We start from the raw sequence: 14,762 nt of genomic DNA, 5'->3' as shown, positions 1-14,762 counted from the left end.
TTAAACCTGGTATTACATTTCTGAGCAAATCCTATTATCTCAGTATTTCACAGATTAGAATTAATTTGAATTGATCTGAATAACACCTCTAAAGTTTATAATCAGTGTTATTCCTGTGTAGACTTTGAATCTGAAGTAAGAGGAGTGAAGAGGCTTGGCAAAAGGGCACAATGAATTAGTGCTGCAGATACAAATTTAACAGAAGTCTGGGCTTCCATTTCATATGATCAGTCCTCATGACTTTGTTTCTTTCTCAAACAAGATAAAGGAAGCCACTAGACCTTTGCTCTGGTGTATGTGCCAGTGGGAAATGAAATAGCAAGAAGGGCACAGTCCATTCTGTGTCCTGATGGTTGAGTTTTTGTGTGAGAGCAAGAGCTGAGCCTCATCTCTGTGATCATAGATCTCCTGCTGTACCAACCTCTTGAGCAGTCCCAGGCATTTACCTAGACTAAGGTCAGTGAGAACTTGTAGATTCTACTTGATTTTTTGCTTCCAAATGAGGGATGACACTTCAATCAAAACCAAACCACATTTACCCTTTCTGTATAAATCATGAAGACCAGGTGTATCATCAGACCAACACTGAAAAAGCTGGAGAAGACCTTTCAAGTTAGGTGAACGTAAAATAACGTTAGATGGGCCTGTATATAATTATTTTTATACAGTTAATGTTATTCATTTTCTAGATGCAGAGTTAGTTTATAAGCAACTCTAATATAGATTGATTTTTTTTTTTTTACTGGAGAAGAGTTAGCTAATTCTGCATCTGTAATTAAGACACCAGGGGGATATTTGTATTAGTCTGCTACAAATATTGAGTACTGTGATGTGATTACCTGAAAATCAATACTTGAGAAGTGTTTCACTTGGCTTTCATGCTTTTTCATTGAAAGGCTGTATGCCTTAATACTGCTAGAGAAGCCCTTGGCAGAGAAAAGTCCATGGTCTTTATCTTCAGGGCCTTCATTAATTATTCTCTGGAATTCTAAACTTTGTGATCTGATTGCTTTTAGGGAGGGGAAGTGGAGAGAGGATTGTGCTGGGCTGTCCATGGGTTGACTAGCACTGCTTCCCTAGTGATTTTGCTGTTGAGAAACATAAAGTTTTTAATATTTTTTTTTTTTAGATTATAAGTTTTGATATTTTTTCTTCTAATTCAAGTAACTATGTGCTAACCTTCCTTAATTTGTTTTGAATCAGACATGTATTTGCAATGTCAGAACTTGGGTATCTGCTAGTGCAGGTTTTTAAGTGTCTTTAGTACTTCCTGCTCCACTGCAGGATCTGTGTTATTCACCATGAATGGGATTTCAGCTGCCACCCAACTTTTTCTCTGAGGTTTTTTCATAGGCAGGTTCTTCTTCCTGCTCCTTGTATTGTTTGAGACATAAACAAAGACATCAATGAAATCTCTGAAAATCAAAACAGGACTGGAATAATTCTGTGCTTAAGGGAGACAATAGTCACTGTATTTGGCACGAACAGTTTGAGCAGCAGAACAGCTGTGGGCAAAGGGGCAAATACCCACACTCTGTCTTGGCTACAGTGTGGAACAGAGCAGTGTAAACTGATACAGCAGTTGGGTAAACATCAGTGTGTGCACACTGGGCTGGAAGTGACTTCCCAACGTGGTCCCTCCACATAGACCTGCCTGAAAGAAAACGGTGGAAGCGATGACTTCCAGTTCCAGGCACACTTGGGAAGTTTGTGCACATCCCAAAGCTTTCAAGGGGGTTCTTTTCTGTAAATGCCTCTGTGCAGTGCAGTGAGAGGGGATCTGGAGCCAAATCAATTTTTATCTAAAATAGGATCTTTAGGTTTATAGGTTCTTGTATCACCTGATTTTCTGTTGCTTACAATACTTGGAATAACTACACCATTTGAACAGATTCCTTCTATGTGATTTGTTTATCTCAGATTTGTTGGTTGATTGGGTTTTTTTGCCTCAGAAAATGTCAATCCAAATGATCTAGCAATATGGCAAGAGACAGATGTGCTTTCTTTCCTAGGTGAGCTAAAACTTTGGTCATATGTGTTATATCATGTGTAACTCCCTCCCACCAGCACTTCTGGTACTAGGATGTGGTGCTTCCAGTCTAAGTGAGGGTTGTTGTAGCAAAAGGAAAAGTTTTTCTGCTTGAACAGTGTATATAATTAATTTCATCAGATAATAAGCTGTGGAACTTAGGTCAGGGTGATGTTTTTAATAAGGCCCACTGGTGTTGTTCAGTGCTACTCTGATTATTCAGCACCTTTTTTTTTTTTCTTTTCGTTTTCCCATTTGTTTTTAAAGAGAATTTTTAATTTGTTCTTATGTAATTTATTTTCTTCTCTGAAATGGAAAGGGGCATTGAAGAATCACACACCAAAAAAATCAATTTGTTAATTGACCTTCGGTTTTTTCCCCTGGAATGTCCAACTTTGATGTTATTAGCATTTCCCACAAATATTTCTTTTAATCTAAAGTTTTATGATGTTCACAAATTAAAGCAGTTTCATGTCTATTATTATTCCAGGACATGTCATATAAATGCATCAACTTATTTACAAAAACAAGATGTTTAATGTACTAACAAAAAATTTTGTTAATCTTAAAACAAAGTCAGATACTTTACTTTATTATTGCTACCCTGATTAGAGAAGAAGCCTGATGGGCAATGAAAAGGAGAAATAAAATCCTGACCATTTGCAGTAGCAATTTCCAGTGAGAGCCAATAACCAGCAAACTCTTACATCTACACAGCTCCATAGCATTCTGCATGCCAGTAAAACTCCTGAGCTAAGAGAACATGAGGGAAAAGGAAAGAAAGTTGCTCACCACTCCAGGAACCTCCTTTTCCTTTCCTGAGTAGTGCTGGTGCTCACGTGCCTTCCTTGCTGTCTCCTGATAGCAAATTGTCTGCATGATCAGGTGTACTGGTTCCAGAATCAGATGCAGTGGTTCCCTAACCCTCTCACAAAGTTTTCCTGATCTCACCAGCTCTGTCAGTGAATGCAAGGGTTGGCTTAGCCTAATGAGAACAATAAAAAGAGGCACCTGGTCTGATAAATAGCTTTCTTTTCCACTGGAGTGCGCAGTGTCTGGCAGAATCCGTTCCTCTTCCATTCATTAGCTGACCCCTATGCATGCGATTAGTGCATTTCTTTTCTGTATTTTTTTCTGTACTCAGTCATCATGCTCATCTCAGGAGAAGCTGCACCAGCTGCCCTTTCAGCCCACGGCAGATGAACTTCATTTCCTGACAAAGCATTTCAGTACTGAGAGCATCACTGATGAGGAAGGGCGCCATTCTCCAGCCTTGAGGCCTCGATCTCGCAGTCTCAGGTGAGCTTGGATTGCTTGTTGAATTTTGAAATGTTGCACATGTTTATTGCATTTCTATACGTGCTTTCAGATCAGAGAGTAGTCGTTTGTAGTTGCTTTGTTAAATGTTTTTGAAACTATTTCAACCAACATTTAGCTCACCTCATCTGATTACAAAGGATTTTTTTCCTCACATTTGATACTGAGTTTTTGGATTGCAAAGTGGTTGGTATACTCTGCTTCTGTATTTTCACAGTAACTCTATGAAAACATGATCCACAAGTATCTCAAACTAAATGCATAGGATGCAGATTTGCTTTAGTGAAGTTTCTTCTCAGAATTTTGCTACGATATCACAAGGATGTGGTTATAACCACTTTTAATAACTTTTCTGTCAGTGTTTCTGAAGGGGTATGAAAACCAGAGTAGATAAAGTCAAAACCTCAAATTCAATTGCACCTCAGCACAATTTCTGCTGCATTAATAGCTGAATAATTTTACTGTTGCTTCGGAGAACTGGTTGTTCAAAGATAACTATCCAGGGTTATTTCCCTATGTAGTTTATTTTTCCATACATAAAACCAGAAGCAACTAGAATTTAATCTTTCACAGAATTACAGAATGGCTGAGATTAGAAAGAATCTCTGGAGGTCATCATGTGCAAAGCCCTATCATGCCATATGCCTTTTAATATGCCTTTTTTAATGCCCAGGATCATGGCCATATGGCTTTTTAATATCTCCAAGGACAAAGATTCCACAAACTCTCTGGGCAATCTTTCTTGCAGATCTCTAACAGTTATATGGAATAAATCCACAAATATTTTGTATCATGGCAAAAGCCTCAAGTTTTGCTATGCCTTTACTGCTGGACCAGGTGAATGAAAGTCTGGTGAAAGTCTAGACACACCTTGTGAAAGAAAAGGGTTTTTACAAGCAGGGTTGAAGGAGCTGAAGTCTTCATTCATCTGAGGATATTGGAGGTGGATATCACCTTTAAGTTAATGAACAATATTCAAAAACTGGATTTGCTGAATCAGTGTGTCCAGCCTGAGACTTGAGTGGAAATATAAAAGAAGGAAGGAAGCGACAGGCCAGGATAATCACAAAACCTATGGTGAATACAATTTCATGGCAGAGCTGACCTTTCACAATTATTTGTAATTATTTGTATGTTCTGAACTTCAGTGCAGGCTGCATGGTAATTGCTTATGGATCTGCTAAGTGTAGTTACACAGTAATCTACAGGAGCAGGTGAGTACTGTGGGTAGTGGCACACTTAGCCAGTGCCCTCCTCGGTGCCATGTAGTGAAAGACTAATTACAAATTTTGTACTAAGTCCCTTTGATCAAAAGTCCTACTTGAGTCCTCATGCTGCCACTCTTAACTCTGACCCCTGCTCAGTAGTGTAGCTGTAGTGCTACTAATTCTGTAGAGGTGAGGCAGCTCCTGTAGGCACCACATGCTAAAGTAATGATTGTCCTTTAACACAGGTGTATTCCTGTTGTAGAAGACACTTTTGCTAATGCAAGAATGATACACATGAAGAGCCCAATTTTTTTTTCTGATAATACATGAAGAGCTCATGATATACCACAGGAAGAGCCCAATTTTATTTTCTTCCTTGTCAATATGGGTTATCAGGTTGCAGAGAATTTTCCCTCTGAGAGCCAATTTGAAGCAGACTGACCATGGAATATGTTTATAATTTGTGGTGAGATGAGATTAATTCAGTGTGTCGTATAACTGATTAATTTTCTTCCTCTCTTGAATACCTTTTCTGGCTCTCTCACTGGTTTTTAGTGTGGTAATGTCCAGCCTTATTGGTATTCCAAAGCTTAGAATGAAGTAATTTAATTTTTTGAACTCACTGTGCCTCATTTGGTTTTCATTTTGCTTATTGCCAGTACTGTGATGCTGCATGACTCTAAAGCAGCCTTGCCACTACCAGGCATTTGTGCTGGCCTTTGCACCTCCAAGGAAAATGGATAGGTCAGTCCAACCAACTGGAGCAATGTTTGCAGGAGCAAAACCCCTCTTTGACAGAGGGCAGCCTGTGCTTGTAAACAAGCAAGTACTGAAATACATGAAGACCAGACATTGTTCACTGCACAAAGCTTGCTTATTTATTTGCCCATATTTTAGAGTTACCTCACTTGGTGAGAAGATATTTTCACTTTCTTAAAGAATGAAAGCTGAGAACAGCTTGTGTTTTTCAACATTAAATTAAATTAAGCAATAATTTCCTAAAAATGTATTTTTTCGTTCAGTGGTCTTGTACGATGAGCTTTAACGAAAAGCAGATGAACAAAATGCATCAGACATTTCCCTTAATTGGCAGCCATGGCTTTGTAATTTAAAAGATGGTGTCATTGTTAATGTATATTCTTTTTCCATCCTATATGACTGCAGCCTTACATCTCTTTTTGAGAGAGGAACTGGCATTTTGAGATGTCGCTGTCAAATGCTGGGACTGTTTTTTTGTCTCTGTAATCCAAGATTTTTTTTAGAAGTATGAGATGATCCTTTATGTTCCTAGGTATGGAATATTGCCTAGATGTAACTTTTGGGAAAATATACTTACTTCTTTGACTAGAAATGTGCCATTTTCTTGTACCCAGCTGCAAATGTTCTGTTCCTACAGAGCACTCTTAATGATCAAACTGGATGATAAGACTAACAAAGTGTGCAGTCATGGAGGGTGCACTGGCAGGTTGGTAGCACCTCTGCTTTGCTTGAGGTGTTCTGCCAGTGTGCCTTGAAGATACTCATATTTTATTTAATCATGCCTTATTTGAAATGCCTGTAATTTCTGCCCTGAAGAAATGGCACTGGTTCTTTCCCAGCTGCTTTCCTGTGCAGGGGGAAGGAGAGAACATGAGACCAGCCCTGGAATGCAAAGGTGTGATATCCTTATAAAGCTGCTTGCAAAATCCAGGAGTCTGTTCTCTCATCTGTCTCAAAACGATCCAGTATTCAAATACTCAGTCAAATAACGTATTTCCATGTGACTCACCTGTTTTGGTGCTTGTAGTGTGTCTTTAGTAGAAGAAAATACTTACTACCTGCAGAAGTACTTCCTAAATGTCATCTCTCAACCGTATTTTTTTTTATTTTAAATAATGCAACCTTCAAATCCTTCAAGTTATTGACCAACAGAGAGATCCCCAGGCTACATTTGTTTTGTTTAGATCAGTCCTGGGCTTTACCTGAACAAGATCTTTTCTCTCTGGAGTAAAATGCATGAAAAGTTGTGGAAGTTACTCTTTTTAAGTTAGAGAGATACTGCCTTCCATCTTTTCCCAGTTCTCTTTACTTGTCGTCTTTAGCAGTTGTTCACATGTGGGAATGTGTGGAGAATGTCAGAGATAAAAGTAGAGTTAACTAATAATGACTTTTTCAGGAGCTACCTTTGTGCAGTCACTCAGCCCACCAATCTGCCCATTTTTCTTGATCTCTTTGTATTTCAGGGTAATGTTGTCTAGGTAAAAAAGGCTGAAGATTGTTGCAGTGAATTTTTATATAGCTGAAGTAGATGAGATCATCCTTCTTCATCTCTTTGCTGGGTAGTGCATTTAAAATGCAATCCCCCAGCCTGACTTTTAGCACACTGGATCCTGCGATTAAAAATATACAGATAAAACTCCTGGAAAATACCAAAAAACATTCCTGATGATGAAATGCTCAAGAAGGAATAGGTGTTGTGAAAACCAGTGGCCTGCATAGTCCATTTTTATCTTTCATCCTGCAGGCTGTGGGGCTCTCTCATCTCAGTGCGCTTCAGAGGCAGCTTTAAGCACTTGGGTAATCGTGGTGGGTTCATCCCTTCACACTGCTCTCAGGCAGTGCCGTCCACCATGAGCTGTGGAGCAGGATCCACACCCCCATGGATTTGGGGAAGGATAATAGTTTTATATTCTACAGCACAAAGCATCTGTTCCTTCTGAAAGCACATTCTAACTGCATTACAGATAACGTTGGTTTCTTTTTTTCCCCTCTCTCAAGATATTGTGTCCTGTGAACTTGACTTGAAAAGGTTCTTCAAAGTGATTGATTTAAAATTTATTAGCTTTTGGGTTCACTCACTATTTTTGTGGTTTTCTGTTGTGAAAAAAGCTGGGTATTCTTATTTGTCCTTTGCACTGCTCATTATTCCAACTTTCTGCTTTCATTCTAAAGCAGTCTCAGTCTTTGCTGGCATGCATAAAATCCCTGAAATACTGGAAAAAAAAAGTTGCAGCCCCTGCTGCTGGGGTGTTTTCTGACTTCTAGTATAAATGTAATTTACATTACCTCAAACATTTAATTATTTATTTCTTGGAGAAGAGGAAGGCTCACCTTCAGCTGAAGGCTCATCTTAGTGCCTACTTTATCCAACTTTAGCTCTCTAGTTTTCAAATTCCTTATTTTGTGTGTCTGGAAATGACAGAAAATTCAAGCCTATAGTTTTAAGTTCCTATGAGAACTGACTTTGGTCATGTCCTGTAAATACAACCTAATTAAACTTTTATATACAGGATGAAAGCAGAGGGAAGCACAGTCCTTTTAGCTTTTTTTCTTTTTCCTAATAAATAAAGCTATCACAGGGAAGGGAAAATTACGTATTCATAAGCATCTGACTTTCATTTAGTCACACTTAAACTAGATTTTGTAAGATTTAAGTTATTTTGTAAATGATGCTCCTCAGAATAGCTGTCTATAAGCTATTTTCACTTGCAAGCATCAGATAAGGACACATGAGCTTTGACAGGTTGAAGGCAACTGAAATCTTGGTGGGAGATAGATATGCCTGAAAATCCAGCACCACATCGTCTCATAAAGTGGAGGGAGCGTGAAGCAGGGGAAAGAAGAGAGTAGTTTTTCATTCTGCTGTTAAGCTTAAGGGGACAGATATTATTCTTCTAATGTCTGCTCTGCTGAAATGAAAAACTCACTGACAATAATAATTTCTTTGACCTACCTGTCTGCACCAAGAAAAGGGAAGGAGCCTGCCTTTTGTCTTGAAATGTTATGCACGTGCACAGCATGTGTCCTCTGTTTTGCAGAAAATAATCTGTTCCTTTGTGAGGCTTGAAATGTTAGACTGGTTTAGTTCTGTCTGTGAAATTTTTGGTGCTGGATGAATGTGTGAAGCTTTTGCATTTGAAAAGAAATCATGCCAATAAAATGTACTGAACTCCTTTTATCTTTTTTTTTTTAAAATTTCCTTATGTTCTCCCTTGGTGGCATTCAGTTATCTGCCCAGTCCTTGTTCCTTTTTCACCTGGTTGTGTCCCAGAGGGCTTTAAAGTCCCCACCAGTGCTTGGCAGGCAGCCTTCAGTTAGTTAGTCAGGTATCCAGCTAATTAGTTCCTTAGTTTCCCAAGCTGAGGATCAACATTAGAAATTATGGTGCAGTATGTTATGTTGCAGTCTTGCTCTAGTCAGCTAGACATTTAAATTCACCTGGTATATTGAGCAAATTTTATTTTGGAAGACAGTGTGCCCCTCGATCCGAGGAGACTTTTGGGTACTCTGTTGTTTTAGTTGGTAAAAAATGGCATAGATGAGCTTCCAGAGGTGAAAGACAAAACTGCAAATGCCCAAGGAAGCTGAGGGATTTTAAACGTTCACTTTCTTGCCAATTGGTGTGCACAGAAATTGTTTCATAAAAAACAAAAGCAAACACAGTAAATTTTCCTGTCATGGTTCTCCCTAAGGAAATGCTACATCTGCTGGCAGGACAGCTCAAGTAGCCTGATTTCTGCATAGCTCTTAATTTCCTGTATCCATATGAATAAAGTGCCTTGAAAGCAAAAGGCAAAATCCCTCATGTTTTATTGTAGTCTAGGACAGCAAATACTTAAGCATGTGCAAATTTTAATGTTAAAATGAAGTATGTGTTGTATTTCTGTATAAGTATCAAAGGGCTTATATATACTTGTAATTTATACCTCAGTTAGATAACACAGAGGAAAATAAATTCTTCAATAACTGTGTTCATCAAGTCCTTCAGCTCCATATGAAGTACCAGTAAACAAGTATTGTGTTTGTGTCAGCTCTTTGGTCTTAGAGAAAGAAAAGATAAGGGTAGCAAAAGGGGAATTTGTGCAGGGAAATTTGCTTCTAACTCTGCAATTTCAATGTTCTTACCAGTATGTTTTAATTATGTCATACATTACGTATGAATAGAAATGTGTCTTTTTAAAGAAAATTCTCCTTGATTAAAAATAGCTATCTACCAAGCTAAGGGAAGTTGATGAAAATGTCTTTTTACTTCCTATTCATAACATCCAAATCAATTTTCTTCTTCTTTAGCAGAAGGATTCAATGACAGATTTAATCTGAAGTGCATTTTCTCAAGCTAGGGGATAAACAGTAATAAAAACAAGACATGATGTAATTCATGGAATTTCAGTACAAGGCATGAAATAGTTTGGTACTGCTACAGTCTGTGAGCCAAGGAGTTAAATTTTCTTTGAATTGTTAATATATGTTGCCAAAAGAATGTTTTTGCTCTAAGTAGGTTAGCAGCAAGGTAGTAACTGTAATGCATTCCAAGTTTAAAATGCATTTATTCCATTTAGAGAGATCCATTTCATCCTTCATTAGAAAGTTTGAAATGTTTGAAAGCGTTCAAGATAAAATTGTATCTTTCGACATGGAGTATTTTTAGCAGTATTTAATACTCTTAAAATCATAAGGACAATAGTCATGTAAGATGCCAAATAATTGAAGCCCTGGTTTGTCTTGAACGTTGAAACAAGGTGGCTGGAGAAACGAGCTGCTGCAGGCGATCTGTAGCTGGGGATTATCTGCATTACCTCATCCTGCTGTCCTCGGTGGCACAGTGAGTCAGAGCCCTGCATACCATCAGATGTGATGAAATGAGATGCAACCCTTCTTTAAAAAAAACCACCCCAACAGTAATAGAAATGCAGCTTGTCAAGGTTTAGTGTCCTGGTTTTTTGGTGTGCCTTAAAGTTTCTTGCTAACCTATGCATAGATGCATATGGATCCATGGTGTAATGTGCATCAAGGGAGTGCAGCGTTCATAAAAACACTCTGTCCCTGTTGCCTGTGGTATTTATTTTATATGTAAGATTTAGCTGAATAACAGTGCTCAGGCAGTATCCTTCAGACAAAGGAAAACAAATCATCTCAACTTCCTTACTTCCTATTGCTCTGCTCCTTTCTGGCACTGACTCCAGAGCTCACTGTGATTTCTGTTGGAGTAAGGCTGCTCCTGCTGCCATGGAGAGCAGTCACAGAATGAGGGCAATAGCAAATGTATCTGCAATAAATGCCCTGGAGTTTTACATGCTTCTGTGTTAGGGTTTGTATTCACTGGAAATGAAATAGGGGCGGTTTCTGCCAGAGCTCGTGTGGGCACAGGGATGTCAGCAGTCTCCAGGAGACTGCAGAGTGCTTGCCAGCATCTTCTCTGAAGTTCAGCATCTGCACATTACTGAAGTGAACTCAAACTTTTGGAAGGGCTACTGTCAGTGTGGCAGCATTTATGATCAGCGGTTTGAAAAGTTTTGGTGTGATATCTGTAAATGATAACATGATTTCTTTTCTCCTCTAGCCCTGGTCGCTCTCCAGTTTCCTTTGACAGTGAAATAATAATGATGAATCATGTGTACAAAGAAAGGTTTCCAAAGGTAAAGAATCACTTTTTGAATAATGCGTTCAATGAACTTGTGTCCAAGCTCAGAATTATTTTGTAGTGCTGGTTGGAGAAGGAGCCCAGCTCTTACATCTCATTTCCAAGCAGTGCAGTTTGCTGAGAGTTTGAAGCTGCCTCCACATCTTCATATGTTAATTCTGCAGAAGAAGAAATAGATTTAGTGTACATAGAGATTAGAATGGAAAAGGCAGAAATTGTTTTTGTATGTATTTCATATTTACTAAATTTCTGATGGCTTGTATTGGCATGAGAAATTCTCACAAGAGTGAGAAGAAGGGCCTTTTCTTGGCTTTTTCAAAAGCTGAATATTGAAACCTGTGGAAGCAAGTTAAAAGTTAAAATCTCATTGAAATGAGCGTAGAAGACTGTGTATCCCACAGCTGTCAATATGGCCATTCCTTCCTGTTCCACCACCAACAAAAATAGATGTTTCTCTGGAGACAGGATATCAGGGCTTATAGTGATAGAAACGCCGCGTGTTTATTGCTTGGGGCAATGATTTTCAGCTTCCACAGTCTTGTCTAAAAGTTCTGAAAACTGCCTCACATCTTACATCCTTTCTTTAGAGACCCAGGGAGGGATAGAGCCTCAGGACCAAGATATTTTTATGGTCATTTACATTTTCAGAAAGCATGTTTTGATTAATTGTAGTTACTTGCTCATGTGAACATAACTTTTGCCTCTGATGTGCTATCTTTATTCTCAGAAAACACTGCTGTATTTTGAAATATTTGCAGTTGGTATTGCAAATGTTACTTGAGCACCTGACTTGTTTATGCTTTAAGGTCTGTGTTAGTAAAATTCAGGAGTAATTTCTCTTTATTTTGCACTTTTAGGCCACGGCACAGATGGAAGAACGGCTGGCAGAGTTTATTGCCTCGAATGCTCCAGAGAACGTGCTGCAATTAGCGGATGGGGTCCTCAGTTTCATTCATCATCAAGTTATTGAACTGGCCAGAGATTGCCTAGATAAATCACGTGAAGGTCTTATTACTTCTCGGTACTTTTATGAGCTGCAGGAAAACTTAGAGAAACTTCTCCAGGATGTAAGTGCCCTCTGGAAAATAGAATATATTATTTTGATTGAGACTTTAACCAGTAAACTAGAGCTTTGATTTTAGGAGAGACAGTGTGGATTCCAGGGGAGGGGCAGCAGGTGGAGGGTGTAGGGAGATCTGAGATGTTCCAGTCTCCTGTTGATCTACTGTAGGTGGATTTTTAGTCAGTCACTTCACCTGTGAACTTTGTACAGCAATTAAATGTGAATAGGAGTAAGTCAAAGACAGTCTTTACCATTTATGAAAATGGGATTTATTTAGGTAAACAAAATTACTGAAATCTTTTCTCATGAACTTCAGGATTCTGAGTGACTTATTAATTACAATAGTGCCTTCATGGAGCGAAAACACCACAGTTATTGGTGCAACAACCACAGAGTTGCTGTAAATTTTTTACAAAAGATTTTCTTGACCTGAACTTAATCCAGTTGTGGGTTTTTAGTACTTCGATGTGTTTTGTGGCATTCAAAGCACATGAAAATACACAAGGGGGCGTAATATTAATGCATTCTCGGTATGCTTCAGCTACTCATTGAAACTTGCTCTTTCTCCTTAAAATGAGAACAATATTAAATTTAAAACATCATTTAGAATTTATGCTATAACTGTCGTGAAGGGTCTGTGCCATTTGCTGTTGCTGGGTCCAGACCCCTGTTTAGGAATATCTTATCCTCTGCTTTAATGATACAGAAAGCTGAAAAAAACTGCATTAGATAATGCAAAGATTGCATTATCAGATAGCAAATATCACAGAGACACCTGGAAACAGAACATCTAAAATACTGTTTTCTGTTACGATTTTAATTTAATTTTATCTTTATTTATCAGTTTGCCAACCCACTGGCATGAATTGAGGTAGCTTGTAGCTTTCCCACTCTTTTCAGACATTAGAAAAAGGCAGATGAGAAAAAATATTATATTAATATACAATTGTTGTATTAAAAAGTTTTCTGAAAGCTGCAGGAACTTCCCTTGTATCAGCTAATTTTTTTGGCTACCCTATTTATATAAATATAGCTGTAATTTTTCTGGTATTTGTTATGCTTGAGAGAAAAATGAGTCATGTTTGGATCTGTGATGTTCTGCTTAGGGAATATAATTTTGACAAACCAAGAGAGGTAGGGATTATCTTTTGGGGGGCTGTATGATTGTCTGCCTACAGGGTATCAGTAACCACTTGTGGGTCCCCCTTGTATCTCCAGAATCTGGAAGCAGGGTATTTGCACATGTCAACTGTGAAATAAGGCATCAGGCCTCTTTGGGTGATGGTTTGGAAGTTGAAAAGTTTTCATTAAAAGTGACTTTGTATGCTCAGCAAAATCCTTACACTTCAGGGGCACAGGGGGACTACAGTGTGTTTTACTGCTTCTGGTGGCAGCAGATCCTTGGAGCCTGAAATTCTGCCTCTCCCTGACTTTCCTCCTCTGTGTGTGGACAGTGATTTCTTACACCATAAGGAACTGAGAGAGCCATAAATTAGGGCTTGCCACTTCCAGTCTGCATTTTCAGTCCTGACTTCTGGCCTGAAGAGGTTAATCAGGGTCTCAGAGGAGGTGTGGGTCGGATTAATCAGCTTTTTCCTCTTCTCCTCTTCCCCTCAGAACAAATCCTCAAAATACACTTAAATGTCCCTTCTCCCTTGATCCTATAGGCATTATCCTGCTGCTCTGAAATACGGGGAAAGGTGTCATTGAATTGTGATTGGAGGACATGCAATGGTCATTTCTGAGCTTGCTCAGGAATTGGCTTTTGGGGCTTTCTTTGCCCTTTTCCTCCTTAACATCTTCTGCAGAGTTGGAGCAAGAGAAAGGGCAGCTCTTGAGCTTGATTGATTTACTCCAGGAAGTAAGGTGGGCTAGAGGTGATTAAAAGCAAAGTTTAGAGAGGCAAGGGAGGCAGAACAGGCTGAGAAGGAAGAGAACAAAGACATTAAAGACATCGGAGGAAAGCCAAAAGCTTCATTCCACATCCTTCTCATTTGTTTTTTTCCTGTCCTATGGCTTTTTCTGTTCCTTAGCTTATCTTTTAGATTTTAATATTTTAAAGCTACTTGTTTTCCTCTGCTTGCCAGTCTGTGCTTTGCCCTTCAGACTGAATTCTGTAAGGAAATAATTGGGGCATTTTAGTAAAAATATGTAGAAATTGGTGATACTATTTCTTTTGGAGGACTCACCTGAAACACAGGACATTTTGAAGTCAAGTCTAAACTATTCCAAATTTGATGGCAGGATCTTAACCTTTGCTTAGATTGTAAAGTATAAATAGTAAGTACATAAATAATGCCAATTAGGAGGTAATTTAAAAAGCTCTTTGACTTGGGAGTTGTAAAGTGGCAGAAATATCCACAGATTTTCTTAAAATTTTACTGTGAAAGAATGGATTCCCTCTTTTAAAAATTCTTTTTAAAGTGTTGATTCTGATACCTGGTAACAAACTAAACTTGCCCAGCATTTCAAACCATAAAAAGGAAACTTGATTTAATATACTGTAGTTTGAGTAAAAATGTAAAAGAGACTGTTTGGGTATGCAAATAATGAGCTATTTAAATGCACCAAACCAGAAAGCTTTTGGAAGATTTTAGTCTTCTGGCTTTTGTAATAACATGCCAACAAATCTCATTAGCTATGGCAAATGAGATCTTTTCCCTTGTTTGGAGCATGAAATACTGTCTTTTAGCCAGAAGAACTTATCGCATCATTGAAATTATCATGAAATAAAAATGAATTTTA

General features: G+C 38.4%; 1 protein-coding gene across 6 annotated transcripts in view; it reads left to right on the top strand.

Annotated features, from left to right (window-relative positions):
• The window catches only part of MAST2 (microtubule associated serine/threonine kinase 2), a 228,416-nt gene that overhangs the window by 176,208 nt on the left and 37,446 nt on the right, over positions 1-14,762 (top strand). For 5 of the 6 annotated variants that reach the window (XM_033067135.1, XM_042779559.1, XM_033067140.1 and 2 more), the window contains 3 exons: positions 3,174-3,328; positions 10,874-10,949; positions 11,812-12,021. In XM_033067135.1, coding sequence (XP_032923026.1) covers positions 3,174-3,328; positions 10,874-10,949; positions 11,812-12,021 — 441 coding nt within the window. The remainder of the gene's footprint in view (positions 1-3,173; positions 3,329-10,873; positions 10,950-11,811; positions 12,022-14,762) is intronic. The other variant, XM_033067136.2, reaches the window with a different exon arrangement.

Source organism: Catharus ustulatus, chromosome 9 (assembly GCF_009819885.2).
Source record: "Catharus ustulatus isolate bCatUst1 chromosome 9, bCatUst1.pri.v2, whole genome shotgun sequence".
Classification (NCBI taxonomy): Eukaryota; Metazoa; Chordata; class Aves; order Passeriformes; family Turdidae; genus Catharus; species Catharus ustulatus.
The sequence above is the reverse complement of the archived record's forward strand: the minus strand, read 5'-3'. Positions and strand labels throughout refer to the sequence as shown.